This window comes from Castor canadensis, chromosome 1, assembly GCF_047511655.1.
Source record: "Castor canadensis chromosome 1, mCasCan1.hap1v2, whole genome shotgun sequence".
Lineage (NCBI taxonomy): Eukaryota > Metazoa > Chordata > Mammalia > Rodentia > Castoridae > Castor > Castor canadensis.
In genome coordinates this window covers 138,096,273-138,113,453 of record NC_133386.1, presented here as the reverse complement: position 1 = coordinate 138,113,453, position 17,181 = coordinate 138,096,273, and the positions used below count along the sequence as shown (strand labels likewise).

General features: G+C 40.7%; 1 protein-coding gene and 1 pseudogene across 5 annotated transcripts in view; both read right to left on the bottom strand.

The window, feature by feature from the left end:
• Positions 1 to 13,854, bottom strand: part of Rab6a (RAB6A, member RAS oncogene family) — a 62,708-nt gene extending 48,854 nt beyond the window's left edge. The window contains exon 1 of one of the 5 annotated variants that reach the window (XM_020176714.2): positions 13,372 to 13,854. In XM_020176714.2, coding sequence (XP_020032303.1) covers positions 13,372 to 13,441 — 70 coding nt within the window. In that variant the 5' untranslated portion in view covers positions 13,442 to 13,854. Of the gene's footprint in view, positions 1 to 12,916; positions 12,996 to 13,018; positions 13,112 to 13,371 lie in introns of those variants that run through there. The other 4 variants (XM_020176713.2, XM_074083441.1, XM_074083438.1 and 1 more) reach the window with 4 other exon arrangements.
• Positions 13,855 to 15,980: 2,126 nt separating this feature from the next.
• LOC141416693 (small nucleolar RNA SNORA51) lies at positions 15,981 to 16,140 on the bottom strand (annotated as a pseudogene).
• Between the last annotated feature and the right edge of the window lie 1,041 nt (positions 16,141 to 17,181).

Below are 17,181 nucleotides of genomic sequence, written 5' to 3'. Positions count from 1 at the left end.
ATATTTCAATAAAGACTCATATCTTTAGCAACTGTACCTAAAAGACCTTACAAACTTCACCCAAAAAACTCCTAGACATAAACATGTTCAGTAAGGCAGTGCACCAGTGGCTCATATGTGTAATCCTAGCTACTCAGGAGGCAGAGATAAGGAGGACTGCAGTTTCAAGACAGCATGAGCAAATAGTTCTCAAGACACTATCTTGAAAAAACTATCACAAAAAAAAAGGGCTGGTGGAGTGGCTCAAAGTGGAGACTCTGAGTATAAACGCTAGTATGGAAAAACAAATAAACAAACAAGCACATTCAGCAAAGTAGCAGGACACAAAAGCAGTAAACAAAAATCAGCAGAATGGACAGAATGAGGAAGAATTTAGGAAAACAATTCCATTCACAATAGCCGCAGGGAGGAAAAGCAAACAAACCAAAAAAAAAAAAAAAAAAAACCTAGGAATAAATTCAACAAAGATAATGAAAGACCTCTACAATGAAAACTATAAATCACTAAAGAAACTGAAGAAGACCAGAAAGAAGATGGAAAGATCTCCCATGCTCATGGATCAGCAGAATTAATGTCATGAAAATGGCTATGCTACCAAAGCAACTGATATTTTTCAATGCAATCCCCATCAAAATTTGAATGACATTCCTCACAGAGATTGAAAAATCAACCCTAAAGTTCATATGGGACTCCAGCTCATCAGAAAAGAAAAATAAAGTTCACACAGAAGCACAAAAAACTAGGAATAGTAAAGGCAATACTAGGCAAAAAGAGCAATACTGGGGGTATCACAACACCTGATTTCAAACTATACTACAGAGCCATAGCAATAACAACAGCATGGTACTAGCACAAAAACAGACACAAAGATAAATGGAAGAGAATAGAAAACTCACACATAAACCCACACAGCTACAGTCAACCGATTGTTGACAAGGGTGCCTAAAACATACTATAAAGAAAAGAGAGCCTCGTCAACAAATGCTGGGAAAACTGGGTATCTGTATGAAGAAGACTGAAACTAGATCCATTTCTCACCCTGTACTAATGTCAACTCAAAGTGGATCAAATACCTTAATGTAAGACCTGAAACTTTGAAACTACACCAGAAGAATAGGAAACACACTGGAATATATAGGTATAGGGAATAACTTCCTAAATATAACTCCAATAGCTCAGTAAGTAAGAGAAAGAATTAGCAAATGGAACTACATGAAACTAAAACGCTTCTGTACAGCAAAGAAAAAGGTCACCAGACCGAAGAGGAAGCATATAAAATGGGAGAAAATCTTCACTAGCTATACATACATCTGACAAAGGATTAATAACCAGAATTTACAAGGGAGGTCAAAAAACTAAACTCCCTTGCACTGGTGGAGTGGCTCAAGTGGTAGAGCGCCTGCCTAGGAAGCATAAGGCAATGAGTTCAAACCCCAACACCAAAAACAAAACAAGCAAACAAAAAACCAAAACACCCCCCCAAAGAATAAATAACCCACTGAAGAAATGGGCAAATGAACTGAACAGAAATTTTTTGTCAAAGGAAGAAGTGCAAATGGCCAAAAAATACACGAAGGAATGTTCAACATCCCTTGCCATAAAGGAATTACAAATCAAAACCACATTAAGATTCCACCTCACTCTAGTTAGAATAGCTGTCATTGAGAATACCAACAACAACAAATGTTGGTGAGGATGCAGAGAAAAGGAAACCCTTATACATTGTTGGTGGTAGTGTAAATTAGTGTAACCACTATGGAAAGCAGTATCAAGGTTCCTCAAAAAACTAAAAAATAGAACTACCATATGATCCAGCATTACCACTCCTGGGCACATATTCAAAGGACATTATAAAGACACTGCACCCTCATGTTTATTGCAGCGTTATATATAATAGCCAAGCCATGGGAACAGTCCAGATGTCCTACAACTGATGAACGGATTAAGAAAATGTGGTATATATAAAATCAAATATTATTCAGCAATAAAGAAGAATGAGCCAGGTGTCAGTGGCTAGCTACACCTATAATTCTAGCTGTACAGGAGGCAAAGATCAGGAGGATCACAGTTTGAAGCCAGCCCCAAGCAAAGAGTTCGTAAGACCCCATCTCAAAAAAAAAACCCATCATAAAAAAGGGCTCGCAGAGTGGCTGAAGCAGTAATAGTGCCTGCCTAGCAAGTGTGAGGACTGAAAGTTCAAACCCCAGTCCCCTACAAAAAAAAAAAAAAAAAAAAAGAAAGAAAGAAATTTAGTCTTTTGAAGGTAAATGGATGGAACTAGAGATCATGTTAAGTGAAGTAAGCCAGAAACACAAAGGACGTTTCTCTCATATGTGGAAGACAGACCCAAATACAAATACATACATATAACACATTCATACAACATTTTTCCAATAGTGGGACTGTTAGAGGAGACTACAGGAGGAGGGAAAGAGGAAGAGAAAGATAGAGATCAAACAATATTGAAATACACTGCATCTGTGTAGGAACAAGACACAACAAAATGCACTGAAAACTGCTGAACAATATGGGGTAGGGGAAAAAAGGTAAGGAAGACTAATAAAAGTGGTTAGCTGATTAAAGTACAATCTATTTACAGGTAAAACACCAAGGCACAACAGACAGATAATACAGGACAGGAAGGTAAAACAAGTCATGATAAAGGGAGGGTACTACTGAGAAGGGAAGGGTAAGTGAAGAGGGTGAATATGGTCTATGTATTTTCTATACATGTATAAATATCTGACATTGAAACCTTCATTTTAAGGAGGGAGGGGATACACCATACACAAATATGGACAAGTCACAAAGAAACCCCCTGTACGACTAATATATACAAATAGCATTTAAAAAATAAAGAGAATTTTAAATGAAAAAATAACCCAAGGGGGATGAGGGAGCTGCTATATAGATGAAGCAAGATTAAGTTATAAACTGACAGTTACTGATAATAAGCGTTAATGATGGCTTATGATGATATTCTCCGTACTTTTTACGTTTAAAATTTCCCACAATTAAAAATTTTTAAATATCTTAAGAGCCTTGAAACATAATCCGAGCTACTCAGGAGGCAGAGATCAAAAGGATCAAGGTTTGAGGTGAGTCCAGGCAAAATGTTAACAAGACCCCCTATCAACTAACAAGCTAGGCGTGGTTGTGCACGCCTGTGATCCCAGCTATGTAGGTCTTAGGTAGGATGTTCATGGTCGAAGGTCAGCCCTGGGCAAAAACTCGAGACCCTACTTAAAAAATAAATAAAGCAGGGGGAAAAAAAAAGGCTGGGTGCATAGCTAAAGTGGTAGAGGGCCTACCTAGCAAGTGCAAGGCCCTGAATTGGAACCCCAGTACCACACAAACACACAAAAAAATTTAGTTAAATCACAAATTAACATACCTACTGCCTGTTTATTCCTCTAAACTCTACTGAAACTATTTTCTAAAAATCATCAATTAAATATCCTCTCTGTCTGTCTATCTCTCAGTAGTATTAGAGTTTAAGCTCAGGGCCTTGCATTTGTTAGGCTTTGTAAGAACAGTAAAAGATGAGCAGGGTTAACACAATAACTCAAGTGGTAGAGCACCTGCCCAGCAAGTGCGAGGCTCTGAGTTCAAGCCCCAGTACCACAAAAGGAAAAAAAAAGAAAAGATGAGCACCATTAGAGATGGGAGGGTAAAAACCAAACTGAAAAACTTTTAACTAGGCAGAAGAATTTTGACTTTATTTCAAAAGAGAAATCTATGTAGGGTGTCTGGATAATGCTTCTGCCATTGCACAATGGCAAAACAAGGTAACTGATTTTTGCTTACTCGTTAACTTTAAAAATTATACAATAGAGCCAGGCATGTTGGTGCATGTCTGTAATCTCAGCTACTTGGGAGGTAGAGTTAGAAGGATCAAGTTCGAGGCCAGTCAGGGTAAAATTACTAAGACCCTATCTCAGAAACAAAATAAAGCCAGTGCTCATGGCTCAAGCCTGTAATCTTAGTTACAGGAGGCAGAGATCAGGAGGATGGAGGTTCAAACCCATCTCTAAAACACTCAATCCTAAAGAGGTCTGGCAAAGTGGCTCCAGCAGTATGAGGCCCTGAGTCCAAACCCCAGTACTATCAAAAATAAAACAAGAATAAAATGGCGAGGGCATGGCTCAAATGGTAGAGCATTTGCCTAGCAAGTGTGAAGCCCTGGGTTCAATCCCCAGTATAGTAAATAAACAAACCAGTAATCTTGGTATGGTGGTACACACCTATAATCCCAGAAAAAGTAGGCTGAAGCAGGATTTTGAGTTCAAGGTCAGCCTGGGGTACAAGACAAGACTCTGTGTCAAAAAAAAAAAAAAAAAAAAAAAAGTCAGGCACTGGTGGCTCATACCTGTAATCCTAGCTACTCAAGAGGGTCAAGGTTTAAAGCCAGCCTGGGTAAACAGTTCTCAAGACCCTATCTTGAAAATACCCAACATAAAAAAGCAAGGCTGACAAAGTGGCCAGCTAGCAAGTGTGAGGCCTTGAGTTTAAAACCCCAGTATTGCCTGCCCCCCGAAAAGAAAACCACCAACAAACATAGTATTTGTCTTTTTATGACTGGCTTATTTACCTAACATAATGTCCACACGGCTCATCCATGTTGTAAAATGTGTCAGAATTTCCATTGTATGTATAATATTGCTTTTTCTTATTTTTGCAGTGCTAGGGACTAAATCCAGGGCCTCAATATTCTACCACTGAGCTATACTCAGAACCCCTAGATCACATTTTGTTTATTCATCTGCGAATGGACATTTAGTTGTTTTTACCTTTTGGCTACTGTAAATAATGCTACTATTGAGTGCAGTTGTAAATGAATTAATTTTATAAAATGTGTTTTGGGGGTGGGGCTAGGAGACAGTACTAGGGTTCTGAACCCAAGGTCTTGTGCTTGCTAGGCAGACTCTACCATTTGATTCATACCCCCAGCCCTTTTTGCTTTAATTATTTTTTGAATAGGGTCTCTTGTTTTTCCCAGGATCAGCCTTGGACAGTGATCCTCTTGTACAGGAATCATAGACTCACATCACCATGCCCAGCTTGAGATGGGGTCTCATTAGCTTTTTTGCCTTGGCTGACAAAACGTGCTTTTAAGGGGGAGGAGAGGAGAGGGGAGAGGAGCTCGAATTCAGGGCCTATACCTTGAGCCACTCCACCAGCCCTGTTCTGTGTTAGATGTTTTTGAGACAGGGTCTCATGAACTATTTGCCCTGGCTGGCTTCAAACCTCAGTCCTCTTGATCTCTGCCTCCCAAATACCTGGATAAGAGGCACAAGCCATCAGCGCCCAGCAAGAAAATTATACTAGACAGCTCAGGGCTGAGGATGTAGCTCAATGGTAGAGTCTAGCATATGTGAGGTCCAAGGTTTGATCTCACACTGAAGGAAAACAATCTAAACAGCATGAGTCTTCAGTTTGAAAGGGATGTAAACCTAGTATCCAGCACATAAAATGAAAATAGGTACATCATTGTGTCAAAAGAACAAGACTCAGCACAATCAGCACTGTAATTTACAAGGAAATACATTAATTTCTTCAAACTTCTGAAGTAAGACTATAGTAGTTCCCCAGCCCCATAGGTAGTTTTTTATCACCCTCAGAGGACTGGGGCTTGAACTCAGGGCTTTCGACTTGCTACATAGATGCTCTATCACTTGAGCCATACCCTCCCTCAACCAAAGCTGAGGCTTTGATTTCTGCTCCTGTACCACCTTATGTGATGTTTTGGTCTCTGCAGTTTCAGTTACTCAGTCAACAAGAAGGGTAAATAAGAGTATTATAAGGTATTTTGACCATTTTCACATATTTTTATTACAGTATATTGTTATACTTGTTCTATTTTATTAACTATCATTAATCTCTTACTATCCCTAATTTACAAATTAAACATAATCATAGGTATGTACAGTGTATATAGAATTCAGTGTATATATAGAGCACAGTATAAGCCTTTGTTTTAGGCATCCATTCTTCTTAGAATATATCCCCTGTGGATAAAAGGAAAACACTTCTGTATATCCCCTCTAGAATGCTAAACCCACCAAACTTACCAGTGTAAGGGTTATATGAATACATTTTCAGACACACAAGTTCCAAATCCTTTTTTTCTTTCATGTTCCCTTTATTAGGAAGCTGCCTACTATAGGGTATGTTCAATACAATGAGAAAATAAAAACAACAAAGAAAACCCATAATCTAGGGAACACAGGATCCAATCGTAAGGAAGTGAAGAAAATTTCAGAATGATGATAAAGATAGATACCAAATTAACAGCTGTACACTAGTCATGGTGGGCAACTAGTATAGATTAAGACAGGTCAGAAGGGTCTGGAATAAGGTCCCAAGGAGAATGAAATGAGCAAACAACTGATGCAGTCTTACAGACTGAGGATTTACATCATTGGTAAAAAGTAAGAATAAATTAATAATATGCATATTAATTAAACAGGAAAAAGGCAAGTCAAATAGTAACACAAAGGAAAACAAAGAAACTAACCAAACAAAAAAGAGTATAAAAAAACTTATACTCTTATGCAAGAGTACAAGTTATCAATATGCTACATGGCTCCAATATGAATATCACTTCCCTAATAACAATAATGTAAGCATTAAATATTGACCTAACCACGATGTAAATTTATATTCAAAGAAGAAAGAAAACACTGCCATATTAATAAATGTCATATAAAAAAGGAAAAGAGATAAGCTCGGCAAGCTTATAAAAAACTACCAAAGGTCATTCTGAAAATACCGGGATCAAGATTAACCAAAGCCTGATTGTCTCTGGAGTTGTATTTATCATAAAGTATTACCTCCCAAATAAGAAAACCTCAACTATGTAGCATAAGACTAGATTAAAGAATTTTAAGACTGGAGGCGTGGCTCAAGCAGCAGAACATCTGCTTTGCATACCCCAGTCCAACCCAAAAAAAAAAAAAAAGAAAAAAAGATGGTTTTTAGTTGGGCACTGGTGGCTCACACCTATAATCCTAGCTACTCAGGAGACAAAGATCAGAAGGTTCGAAATTCAAAGCAAGCCCGAGCAAATAGTTAAGAAGACACTATCTCAAAAAATAGGACTATCTCATAAAAATGAAACTGGTGGAGTGGCTAGCAAGCGTGAGGCCATTTTCAAACCCCAGTACGGAAGAAAAAAAAATTAAAATAATGAAGTTTTATATTAAAAATTACAAAATTTAACTGGGTGTGGTAGTAGTCCCACCTCCTTGGGAAGCATACGAGAGGTTCACTTACACCCAAGAGTTAGAGTTCGAAACCATCCTGGACAATATAGAAAGACCTGGTTGCAATTTAAAAAAAAAATTGTTTTCCTGGAGATTCTTAAGAGTAGGAGGTAGTAACTTAAGAGTAATCTATAGTTTGTCAAAGCCAACAAGGGGCTAAGGAGACCTACCAACTAAATATAACATAGTATTTTCTAGATGAAATCCTGGAAGAGAAAAAAATACTAACATTAACGTATTATATAATTTTAGGAATATCAATAAAGTGTTTGCAGTGGATTTTACTACATAATTAGGATATGTAATATCAGGAAGAATGGCATACCTACTATTGCTTCTTTTTTCACTAGTAGTACTTTTTTCAGTAGTACTAAAAGCTTTTATTATATTGCACTGTAGATTATATAATACTGAACTAAATATTATGAATTTCTTCTCTGAGTTCCCTCTAATTTCCTTACGAATAGGCTCTATCAAACCCCTTGACTACTAGTTTTCAATAAACTTTTGTTAAATTAAAATATCTACTAAGCACTTCCTATGTGCCAGGCTCTCAGAAAAACTTTACATTTATTAACTAATTTATTCACATTCACTCTATATGATAGGTCTAATAAGACTTAATGCTTGTCCTTTTCTTATAAAGAAACTGGAACATAAAGAAATGTTAAGTAAATTTGCCAAAGGTCAGTGGCCAGTGCTAATACATGGTACCCAGACTTTGTGCTCTACTGTTAGATTTTAAGGTTTCAAAAGAAGCTGGGTGCTGGTAGCTCATGCCTATAATCCTAGCTACTCCAGAGGCAGAGATCAGGAGGATCGCAGTATGAAGCCAGCCCAGGCAAATAGTTCGGGAGACCCTATTTAGAAAAACCCTTCACAAAAATAGGGTTGGTGGAGTGGCTCAAGGTGAAGGCCCTGAGTTCAAGCCCCAGTACAGAAAAAAACTGGGTTGGGGGAGGGGGAGATGTGAAAAACATTTCCCTTTGAGTCTCTTAACTAGCAATACATAACTGGCAAGAAGACACAAATTGCTCAATACTATCCAACTCAATGGCTCTCAAAGTGGGGTTCACTGACTCCTTCAAGACCCTTTAGGGGGCCTATAAACCCTATGGAGGTCCAAACAGTTTTTGTAATATTAAGATGCTATATGGCTTTTTCACTCTTATTCCTTTGTGAGTGTATAATGGAGTTTCTAAAACCCTACCTGATGTATGATATTATAACAGACTGAATGCAGAAGCAGTTATGAGACTGCAGCTGTCTTCTATTAAGTCAGACATTAAATGGTCTGTTGGAGTGACTGTAGGAGAGCCTGCCTAGCAAGCATGAGTTCAAACCCCAGTACCATCACCACCAAAAAAAAAGTACAGACATCAGAGATTTGCAAAGTAGTTCTTTTTCATAAAAAGGGATTATGTTAACATGTTATAGGTTTATTACTATTATTCTTAATGTATTAAATTATTTTTTAATTTTCCAAGTTAATTTTCAATCTAGTAAATATTGATATAAACTACATATACAGGGCTCTTTAGGGTCCTCACCAATTTGAGAACCAGTGATCTATAATAAATATAAAGTGTTTGGTGGTATTGGTCTCAGATACTAAGACACTATTTCCCTACTTAGTGTAGTGCAATTCAAAAGAGTTGATGTAGAAAGATCTAAAAAAAAAAAAAAAAAAAAGGCAATATAAAATGAGAAGAGAAGCAGTACTAGGTATGCACTTCACCCTGCCATGAAATCTCCTAGTAATCAGTAATAATTATTTATACAGTAAAATCTACTGTAAACCATTTAATGACATTCTTCAAAGTCCCAGGGCCTCACCCTTGCTAGGAAAGTTCTCTACCAGCCCTTTTTATTAATTTTGAATAGGATACAGTTGTCTCACTAATTTTGCTGGGGCAAGACTCCTCTTACAACCTTCCTTCCCCCTTCCCACAGTCCTCCCCCAGTAAACTAACATACTTTTATGTGTTACATTAATAGCAAATAATTTAACAGCTTTAACAACAACAAAAAGGCCCATTTTTGTTCAACTCAAATAAAAAATACAAAAGGCTGGAAAGTAGCTTTTAAGTGGTAGAATGCCTGCATAGCAAGCACAGGGCCCAGAGTACAACCCCAGAACTGCAAAAAAAAAAAAGGGGGGGGAGGGGAAGTGTAGGTTCTTTTTTTTAAGGGAAATGGGTAAACCTCTAAATTGTTTTCTCTCTCTGCCCCCACCCCCAGCACCTGGAGAATTCTTATATACAATCAAATGATTTAAATATAAAATATTATTGTTAGCCAAGTGCCAGTGTCTTACACCTGTATTCTACCTATTCAGGAGGCAGAGATCAGGAGGATCCCAGTTTGAAGCCAGCCTGGGCAAACAGTTCTCAAGTCGCTATATTGAAAATACTCATACAAAAAAGGGCTGGGGGAGTGGCTCAGGTGGTAGAGTGTCCACCTAGCAAGAGTGAGGTCAAGTTCAAGCCCTGGTACCACAAAAAGGAAAAAAAAAAAAAGTTAAAGTATTAATTGCGTAAGGGAAAATGTAGATTTCACCACAGCAAAAAAAACAGATGCTACTAATTGGTTATTATTATATTCAACCATCATTTATTTATTCACCAAATATTGCTGAGCAATTACTTACACTGACATTTTGTTAGGCAATTGGGACACAATGAACAAAGATGACAGGTTTTTTTTTTTTTTTTTAATTGTTGTTTGGTGGTAGTAGGGATTGAACAAGGCCTCACCACTTAAGTCCCCAGACCAATAAGATGATGATAGTTTCTATCTTCATGGGACTTGCATTCTGCTGTGGGAAACGGATGAAAAACACATTATAAAAAACAAAAACAAAAACAAAACAAAACTATAAATGCAGTAATTGCTATTAGGGAAATAAAGAAGACTTTGCCACAACTGCAGTCTCTGAAAGCTGGCTTGTGGAATTCTAAGACCTAAAAATAAATAATTCATGAACAGTTACATCAACATAACACAGATTCTACAGACTTTTGCTAATGCGTAAGAATAATACAGACACTGATCATGAAAATAGAGATCAATTTTTCATTCAGAAGTATTGGATGGCATTACTTAGCAATACAGTAATCGCAAAAGATAATTAACCTCCCAGTCCCATAGAGCAAAAAGCATGTAAACATAACTCTAAAGAAACACTTAGTGGAGCTTAAAGAGACATAACAACCTAATGTAATGTGGTTTCCTGAAAGAAAACTGAATCAGAAAAAGGACATTAAATGAAAACTAAGGAAATGCAAATAAGCTACGGACTTTAGTTAATAAACACATCAAATATTGTTTCAATAACAATAACTGTTTCAATAGCATACTAATATAAGATGTTACTTGGGAGCAGGGTGAAGGGGTATAAATGAAACCTCTGCACTGTCTTCTTAAATCTTCTGTAAATCTAAAAATATAAAGTATTTAAAAAAAAAATCTAACAAGGCTTAAGGTGGGAAGGAGGGGAAGCGGGTGAGGGGAGGAGTTAATAAAGGTGTAAAGAAAGTAAGAAATTACAGCACTTGGGAAGCTAAAGCAGGAGGATCTTGAGTTCCAGGTCAGCCTGAGCTACATAGTGATACCCAGTCTCAAAATATAAACAAATAAATAAAAATGAAAAAAAGCAGCTGGGTGCCAGTGACTCACACCTGTAAATCCTAACTACTTGGGAAGCTGAGAGTGGGAGGATGGAGGCCAGCCTGGGCAAATCATTCCTGAGATACTCCCATCTCCAAAATAACCAGAGCAAAGTGGACTGGAAGTGTGGCTCAAGTGGTAGAGAGCTTGCTTTGCAAGCCCAAAGCCCTGAGTTCAAACCCCAGTCCCACCTTTTCTTCCCCCCCCCAAAAGAAATAAGCCATAAAATACATGCAGATACTTTAGGAAGTTAAAATCTCTATTCATGGGCTGGGGGCATGGCTCATGTGGTAGAGCTCCTGCCTAGCAACCTTGAGGTCCTGAGTTCCTGAGTTCAAATCCCAGTACCACCAGGGGGGGGAAAAATATTCATGCTAAAAACTTCCAAGACAGAGAGATTAATGGGTTTTCCATGCAAACTAAATAGCTCTGTATCACAACATAAGGCAGACAATAACATCCCTAGAGTGCACAATGAACACTTTCGAGTCTACTTATCAATAATGGCCAATAAGCTATGTTTTATGTATGGCACTGTTCTGAAATTACCATTTAACAGTAGCTGGACCAGGAACAACTCCACAGGTTCCACCAAGTTAGTCACCTAAGGAAAAGAGTTTATCTTTTTTTTTTTTTTTCATTTTTCTTTTATTATTCATATGTGCATACAAGGCTTGGTTCATTTCTCCCCCCTGCCCCCAACCCCTCCCTAAGAGTTTATCTTGAAGGAAAACCCATAAGCAAAGGAGACCATTAAGAGGGTAAGAAAAGCATGAAAGAAGAAAAATTATTTCCCAGGACCAACTGGAGGAAATTTTGCAAGTAGTATTAACCTCCAGGAAAAATAGTTCCAGCTAGTGCTGGGTGCTGGTGGCTCACATCTGTAATACTAGCTTCTTGGAAGGCTGAGATAGGAAGGATAGCAGTTCCAGGCCAGCCAGGGCAAATAGTTTGCAAGACCCCATCTCCAAAATACCTAGCAAAAGGGACTGGAGATATGACTCAGGTGGCAGACTGCCGGCTTTGCATGTAAAGAGGAGTTCAAACACTATAATCTCACACACACACACACACACACACACACACACACACACAAGTTCCAACTAATACAATTTTGTTTCAGTTATAGGCCTTCCAGTCAAAACAAAGACTAATGCTTTTCTATAACCCAACTTAAGACAACTAGTAAGTAAGTATCCAATGCTTGATGACTTAGAACTAATCTCTCAAAGTCTGAATTTTTAAAGATGGGCATGAAAAGTGTGAGAAAAACAGAAGGTGACAATCTGAATAACTGTCAAGTTTGAACAGCACTGCATAAAACTGCGTTAGTGCAATAAGTAATCTTAGAGACCACATCACAAAATTAGGATCTCATATCTAGCACAAAGTACAGCAGCAGTAGAACCCTAATCAGGTAAATGACATTAACAATTTTACTCATCAGACACCATGAAATATTAGATATAAAACAATCATTTAGTTCAAATGGATTTAAATCTAATTTAGACACCATGAAATATTAGATATAAAACAATCATTTAGTTCAAATGGATTTAAATCTAATTTAGACAACTTTATGATGAATCTATTACTACTCTATTACCCAAAGGAAATCCTACAAAACAAAGATGTTCACTATTCTAAGCCTTCTCTCACATGAATCCTAAATACACAATTGGAAAATATTCAAGAAATTAATAACATTAAATTAACATTTCCCCAGGTATTCCTGTTTGCACCACCTTGAAGAGAATCCAACGCCGTTTCTTGTTGAAACGAGAAAAAGGAGAGGTGGGATATGAAAAATTCCAAGTAAAACGATCATGACATAGCATCTGGCAGGGATCAAAAAAGCACCAACACTGCCAAAAGAACTGTCAGCGACGAAAGAGAAGAAAATGAGGTTTTCCAACAAGCCACAACCCAACCCAAGGGGCAAAAATCGTCACTGCCAACGCCACCCCACTGCCCGCAACCACCTCATTTCCAAGTCGCCTCCAGTTCAGGTACACCAACTGTAGACAGAACCTAGACGAATCCCCGCCTCGTGGAAAATCTAACCTCCGACCACCACGTCCCACCTTCCAGGAGGAGATCCGCACGAGTCGGGGACAGCCTCAGGGGGAAACAACGCCCAGATCCCACCCTCCTCGCGGTTCCCAGCGGAGGGGCGGAGAACCGGAAAAGGCACGGAATGAGGGTGGGGTAGGGGAGACCTAGGGAGCGGAGGAAGAAAGGGCTGAACGGGAGGCCGGGCTGCGGGGACCGCCGGGGCCAGGGGACCCGGGCACAAGCGCGACGGGGTGAAGGGCCGGGCTGCGCCGGGGCGCGGACACGGGGCCGGCGAGGAGCCTCGGCCGCCAGAAGGGCCGCACTGGGGTTGGTGCGGGGAAGCCGCGGCCGGCTGCCAGGAGCGGGGGAGTCGCGCACTCACCGCTCTGCTCCCCCAGGAACACCAGCTTGAATTTCCTCAGCGGATTCCCGAAGTCTCCGCCCGCGGACATGATGGAGCCGAAGGAGCTGCCGCCGCCGCCTCAGCCCAGAGACCTCCCGGACCGACGCTGCTCCAACGCGCTGAGGCAAAGGGCGAGCGGAAGGGCGGGCGCCGAGCTCTCGGCCCCTGCAGGGCCGGGCGGAGCAGCAAGGCTGGACGGAGCAGGGCTCGTCGGCCACACACACACAGGCAGTCGCCGCCGCCTCCCCGCGGAGTCGCCTAGCACCAAGCGAGACCCGCAGCTGCGAAGGGAAAGGAGGGCGGTGTCGAGGTGCTCAAGGCTTGCGTCGTCCCTTCCCTCAACACCCCGCACCAAGACAGGGGTGAGGGGGGCGGAGTGTGACGAGGCCGGCGCCGCAGATGCGTCTGGGACCTTTCACACGCAGCGCCTCGGCTCCGACAGCTGCCGCCGCCGCAGCCCAACCTGCTGAGTGCGCGAGCCTCTGGCGCGGCGCGAGGCGAACTCGGGAGCGAGCCTGCCGCTTCGCCGGCTGCCGGCGGGCGTGCGTGCGTCCGTACGTGCGCGCTACCACGCAGTGCCTTCTTGGTCTAGCCAGCTCTCCTGGCTCCTCCCTCTCAACGAAGACAAGGCAGGTTAGGTTTCCACACCCGTTGGGAGAAGCGAGGAGGCGGTGGGAGCAGAGGGTGGGAGAAACTGGAGCACTTACGTCACTCACTCCACAAGCCAATCGGAGGAGGCCGAGGGCGGGCCGAGAAGAGAGTGAGTTGGCGGCACGAGAGCGCGCGCGGCCCTCCAACTACGGAAAGCGGAGTACGATGGCGGCCATTCGAAGTGTGGCGCGTCACACCCTGAGGGGGGAAGGGAGGAGGGAAGGGAAGGTGGGGCGAGGGCGGAGCCCAGATAGAAGTGGAATGCCACCCCCCGCCCCGCACAATACGCGGGTGGGGTCGGGTATCCCTTAGATGTGTAATAGGGGCCTCTTTGCTAAACCCTCAGCCCCGCCTCATCCCTCAGATCCGCCCTTCACTCAGCTTCTCCATCCTTTCTCATCGTAATTCCTCACATGGCATCTTACTATATAATTCTCCTCCGTTGCTCCCAGGAGTTTCATAACTACCCGAAGCAGGGCCTCCCTGCTTTGTAGATGAGGAAACTGGAGCCTAGCGGGAGGAAATGACTTGCAGAATCCATAAAGCCATGAAATGGAAGCCGGGTTTTTCAAGTGAAGCTCTGCATCCCCTTCCTGGCAGATCCAGGGCTTGATCTTCTGATGCCAATCTTGTTCTCAAGTGTTGATAACTCCAGATAATGCCCATCTTCTTTCTCGCCAGAAATGGGCTTAGATATCCTGTAACCCAAACCCTTTATGTCACAGATGGGGAAACTGAGGCCACATAGGAGGGAAACAACTTGCAAAGGGTCAACACAACAAACTAGAGGGAAAGCGTGAATTAGAGCCCAAATTTGGGGAAGGGCATAGTTCTTTTTTTTTCTTTTTATTTATTATTTTTTTTAATTCATATGTGCATACAATGTTTGGGTCATTTCTCCCCCCTGCCCCCATCCCCTCCTTCACTCCCAACCTCCCTCTCTCTCTCTCCCCCCGCCCCCTCCCTTTCCCCCCACCCCCTCAATACCCAGCAGAAACTATTTTGCCCTTATCTCTAATTTTGTTGTAGAGAGAGTATAAGCAATAATAGGAAGGAACAAGGGTTTTTGCTGGTTGAGATAAGGATAGCTATACAGGGCATTGACTCACATTGATTTCCTGTGCGTGGGTGTTACCTTCTAAGTTAATTCTTTTTGATCTAACCTTTTCTCTAGTTCCTCGTCCCCTTCTCCTATTGGCCTCAGTTGCTTTTAAGGTATCTGCTTTAGTTTCTCTGCGTTGAGGGCAACAAATGCTAGCTAATTTTTTAGGTGTCTTACCTGTCCTCACCCCTTCCTTGTGTGCTCTCGCTTTTATCATGTGCTCAAAGTCCGATCCCATTGTTGTGTTTGGGGAAGGGCATATTTCAAAGATGGCCTTTTCCCCCTAAAGCAGAGTTTCTGAAAATTAGACACCTGGACCTTGTTCATCTTTCTGTGGAGAGGATACACATTTTCAATCTGGCTCATGATCCAATATGACTGTCACAACCAAGAGGAATATAAAAAAGGCACAAACTAGCCTGGCGCTGGTGGCTCATGCCCGTAATACAAGGGGCTCCGGAGGCAGAGATCAGGAGGATAAAGGTTAAAGGCCAGCCCAAGCAAATAGTTCCTGAGATCTAATCTCGAAAAATCACATCACAGAAAAAGGAGGGCTGGCAGAGTGGCTCAAGCGTTAAGAGCACCTGCCTAGCAAGCATGAGGCCCTAAGTTCAAACCTCTGTACCACCAAAAAACAAGAAAAAAGGGCATGAAGTAAGCATAATGTGGACAAGTAACATGACACTGACTAATACAATTGAATGCAAATTTTCAACTGAATGAAGCCCTGGAACACAAAAAGGATATTAGAAAAAGTAAAGGAATCTGAACAGACTTAGTTAATTACTGTATTATATTGATTCATTAATTGTTTGTTTGTTTGTTTGTCGTCCCCCCATGTCTTCCCAGTCACAATACAGACCAGGCACAGGGCCTGGGTTGAAGTGTGTATGGGGTAGATTTACTTTCCCTCCTCTTTATCTATACAATTGATTCATTAATTGTTACAGATGTATCTTAATAATGTAAGGTATTAATGGAGGAAACAGGAAGCATGTATGAGAATTTTCTAATGTTTCTGTAAGCCTAAAACTATTCCAAATAAAGTCTATCAGTAAAAGATATAAGGCTAAGAACCATCAAATTAGAGAGTTTGGTGTCTGCACAACTTCAGTCACAGATCCAAAAAAGAAACTTCTGCCCTTGAAGGAGACCCTTTAAAAAATGTGTCAGAATTATTCCCAGATTAATAATAAAAAGTACTTACATTTGTGCATAGTATCTTATCATTCACAAAACTCACTTAGATACATTTTCTCATTATCTGGGAATAATTGTTTACTTAGATTTAGAAATGATAGGGCTAGGATATCCTAGGGATAAATTGCTGACCTGTAATAAATTGAAAGGAATTGAAGTTCTTAAAATGGTATCTTTTCTGGCCTATCAAGAAAACAACTATATCCTAATACTGTCTTCTCTATCAAAATTTGCTCCCTGAGTCAGGGGGTGTAGCTTGTGATAGAATGCTTCTCTAGCATGCACATACCCAGTACCTTAAAAAAAACAAAGAAATTTCCCATTCCTCTGAGTCAGGTGGCAGACTCAGAGGAACTCAGAGACTTAGATGCATGTTTTGGAACATGCATCTAAAATAAAAATATATGTGCTCGCTTTGGCAGCACACATACTAAAATTGGAATGATAGAAGACTAAAATAAATAAAACGAAGTGAAAAAACAAAAACCTGAGTCATGACATGGACATTTCATTTTTTTATATATTTGGTTTTAAGCTGAGTATGGTAGTAATACCTGTAATCCCACTCAGGCGTCTGAGGCAGGAGGATCTTGAGTTTGAGGCCAGCCTGGGTTACATATCAAGACCCTGCCTCAAATAAAAGCAATTCTTTTTATTTTACAAGCAACTTGTCAGAACTGATGGGGCCCTCCCCAACAGTAACCCAGAACCCTTGCAAACAAAGAACAGCTAATATCAAGAAACTTATTTTAAAAGCTCTTACAAACAAAAGTTAGTGACTGTTTTTTCTATGATGGATACCAGGTTTTCAGGTTTCCTGGAATAGCTTTTAAAGT